This window comes from Stigmatopora argus, chromosome 12, assembly GCF_051989625.1.
Source record: "Stigmatopora argus isolate UIUO_Sarg chromosome 12, RoL_Sarg_1.0, whole genome shotgun sequence".
Classification (NCBI taxonomy): Eukaryota; Metazoa; Chordata; class Actinopteri; order Syngnathiformes; family Syngnathidae; genus Stigmatopora; species Stigmatopora argus.
In genome coordinates, this window is record NC_135398.1 from 8,482,769 (window position 1) to 8,486,651 (window position 3,883).

The 3,883-nt window shown below is 43.7% G+C and overlaps 1 protein-coding gene across 1 annotated transcript; it reads left to right on the forward strand.

The window, feature by feature from the left end:
- Positions 1-1,975: 1,975 nt before the first annotated feature.
- On the forward strand, positions 1,976-3,343 carry LOC144085614 (transmembrane protein 125-like). The gene has a single exon (XM_077615076.1). It carries the CDS (start codon positions 2,232-2,234, stop codon positions 2,952-2,954), a length of 723 nt encoding a protein of 240 aa, XP_077471202.1. The 5' UTR covers positions 1,976-2,231; the 3' UTR covers positions 2,955-3,343.
- The last annotated feature ends 540 nt before the right edge of the window (positions 3,344-3,883 follow it).

The following is a 3,883-nucleotide window of genomic DNA, read 5'->3' on the forward strand; positions in this document are numbered from 1 at the left end:
TGAGAAATATCACATTATTGCTGAGGGTATGTATGAATAAAAAATTTGTTATCACGCAGCATTCAGGAGCTGAATTACCAGAAGTCTTTTTTTAATCTATTTTTCTGTTTTGTAACTCTCTTATACCCAGAAGGAGGAGGCTTCTAGGAACTTTCACAGCGATTTTACAAATTCTATCCAAACCTGAGCATAAAAGCATCTCAGGGACACTAAATTGCTTGACCTTCCGATCCTCTCTTATCTGTTCACACCGGTCTGCCGTGCTCGGAAATTGAATTTGGTCGGCTCGCCGGGTGTGACACTGACAATCCGAGCATGACTCCACTGATCTCTTGTTTCCCGTACTAGTAGGGAATGCTGATTCCACAAGTACAAGTGAAACTTACACTCTGCTATTGAAACCAATAGATAGACCTTCCTGAATTTGTAGGTATGTCTGTACTGTGCTATTCTGTACTCTACAGTACAGTAATATACTGAACACCATGCTACTCTGCTTCTCTCTGCTGGTTTTAAGTGCAAATTACAGACTGCCATATTTGAAATGATAAAAAAAACAAGAACTTGAGCAAACAATGTGCAAGTCGCAGTCAACGTACAATCAATATACAGGGTTTTGATATAATTCTAAAGTTTAATTCTAAAATTGTGTACTTTCTTCATGTTTTGATTGCCACCAGTCACTTTGTTAGACACCCATACGAGGACTGTGTAATATTTATCATTGTATACTTAGGAATTGTCATTATTGATTGATTGATTTTTATTATTGATTTGTGCGTTCTCTAAGCATATGTTATTGTTTTTATTTTTTATTAACCCTTTGGTGATTATTATGATCTATTTTTTTGTGTAAGCTGCTTTTAAACATCTGATTTAGAGTATAATTGATATATTTTGAGAAACTATGCTCTGCTCAATCAAAAGAGACACTGCCATCTACTGGGCTTAGTTCCACATTTCTATATTTTTAACAGTTTATCAATCCTTCACAGCTAAGCAGAGCAGGTTGAGTGAGACTCGGCCCTACTCATCTGCCAAAGCCATCAGCAAAAAAAAAGTAAATAAAAAAAACTTCAGATGATAATAGTCGAGAAATACTGACAAATGGTCAGACAATTATATGACAACTTTTCATGCCATTTACAGTAAATAAAGGACTAATATGGAATATTGAACAGAACTGGTCTTGTGTTTCCTGATTTTCTACTCTTTGTGTTTTGTTTTTGGACTGTTTCCTTTAGTTGTCATCGTGGAAACCGGAGTATCCGGAGAAAACCCACGCAAGCCCAGGGAGAACATGCCAACTCCACACAGTGATGACCGACCTGGGATTGAACCCTTGACCCCACAACTCTGAAGCTGACATGCTAACCACTGTCCACCAAACCGCTCATTTCTAACATACGTATACTTTTTAAAAAGGCAGCTCGGCAGCTGAGTGGTTAGCGCGTCGGCCTCACAGTAGGGGACCCGGGTTCAAATCTAGGTCAGTCAACTTGTGTGGAGTTTGCATGTTCTCCCCAGGCCCGAGGTCAGCTGGGATAGGCTCCAGCAGCCCCCACGACCCTAGTGAGGATAAAGCAGTTCAGAAAATGAGATAAGATGAGATGAGTACTTGGGAAAAAATGATAGTTTTATGTAAGGGCCGTAACATCCACTCGATCCAAGCGCTCAAGTCCATCTGTGCTATTGTGACGCCATCTTTTTTTCCACAGAAACGCTATTATGTGACACTCTGACATCACTTGGAACCCTCGCCCTCTCACACCAAACACAAACGACACACGCCACCTTGGGCAGCACAGTCATTGTGCTCATCAGTCAGCGTCCTTCTCTTGTGTGGGGTTATTGTTTAGCCATCTTCAAACTATGATCTAACGCTATATATTTGTGACTCATCTTTTTGCCCGCCTGGCACTGGGTTAGTGTCCAATCTGGGCGGGTCTCACCAGTCTGATGAGGGGGGCGCTGACCACAATGTCACAACGACCGTCCAGTAATTGTTTTATTTCCGTTGCTATGAGAACTCGAAATCCAGCAACGGACTCAATTTATTAGTCATCCAGAACCAGCTGGAACACTTTGACTTAAGCTGTTGCCGCAGCAACCGAAATGTATAGGCTGGCAAGGAGATTATCGATCAACCCTCCAACCGGTAATAGAGGACGGAATGCAGGTGGATGGATGCTGAGATTCCTCGCTGATTTTCTGTTGATTTCTTCAACTATATGAGCTCTGTGGCCTTTGGGCCAAGCGCCAGCGGTATGTCCGAAGCGCGGGCCTTCTACCCGCCTCGTCAAACTTTTCACCAGCTTCCAAGCGTTTACCTGGAACTACTCCAGAGACGTTCTCTGGAAGAGCAGGTTGAACTTTGGTGGTTCAGAGAGCCCCGTCGGTCCCTCGTGTGCTACTGCGCTTCCCTCGCCCTCGTGTTAGGTCTGGGGCTCAGTGGCGTCGGCTTCCTGTCCAACACGAGCACCGACGTGCCCGGCGAGTGGCGTCTCGGAGTGGGCACGGCGCTCTGTCTCCTCTCCCTGGCAGTTCTTCTCAAGCAGCTTCTCAGCTCCGCCATACAGGATATGAACTGCGTGCACAGCCGGCGTGGGATCGAGCTGCTGAGGAGCGGCGGACGGGCGGACCCGCCGCTCATCCTGCTTGTGGGTTTGGCGGTAATACTGTGTGGGAGCATTTTACTTTGCGTGACAACGGTCGGTGGCAGGGATGTGTCGGTGTTTGGTTCGATGCTGATAGCCGCGGGTCTTGGCATGACTCTGGCTGTAGTGGGATACAGTCTGCTGGTCTATCTCAAGAGAAGACAGGAGCGCACCAGGATGACTCGGATGAGAGCTATTGGCCGAGGGAGAACGGATGTCCGTGTGTTTTCTGTCACAGGAAGACAGATGAACCATCTTGGGAGGGACACTGCCACCAGCAGAATCAGTTTGATCTAAAATTCATTCTTTCATACTCTGTACCTCTTCTCCTAAAAGAGCCGCGGGAGGTGCTGGAGCCTATTCCGACCAACTATGGGAAGTAGGCCTGAATTGGTTATCAGCCAATCGCAGGGCACAAGGAGACAAACAAACATTTACGCTCAAACTCATACCTAGGGGCAATTTAGAGTATTCAATCAGCCTCCCATGCATGTTTTTGAGATGTGCAAGGAATAGCCACACAAGCCCGGGGAGAACTTACATGGGCTGGTTTATTGAAAATGTGACAGTTTTTCCCCCAAAACTCTGAACTAAAATGGAAAATTTTATTAAAGCTTGAAATTTGAAGTATAGTATATATCCATCAAAAGCAGAGAATGAGGAATAACAAAATCTTTTTGTAGAGTCCCGATGGAAAATGTTTTACTTTTAAATGAATTCCCTTGTTTAGGTTGATATTTACATTTTTTCTCACTTAAAATATATTTGAATTGAAAATTGACTGATGTCTTTTGTCTTAGTGTCAAACTATGTATCTCGTGAAGACAAAAATGCATTATATTTCAACACTGTGTGTCAATTATGTTTGACTCTTTGATTCAACTTTGGTTTAGCCTGAATCACACAAAAAGCAAAAAGGGTGTTAACAAATAGCAAAACAATACCAAAGCAAGTTATTCATTAACACCTGTGACTTATGCGCATGGTGAGGAATTGTTGCCATTAAAGCATTTCCTGCAACCTTTGCCCACCAAGATTCTTTGTTCCAGAAGGTGAAACAGGAGTGGAAGAAAACACTTTGAGAACTCCGAACAGGAATTACATTTAAACGCCACAAATTACAGGTAGGTTGTTGCTGCTTGATGGTTTTATGTTTGTTTAATGTGTGGTTGGGAAAATAGATCAGAGGTCTGCAGGCCCAGGGAGAGCCTTCAAACTCCAAACAA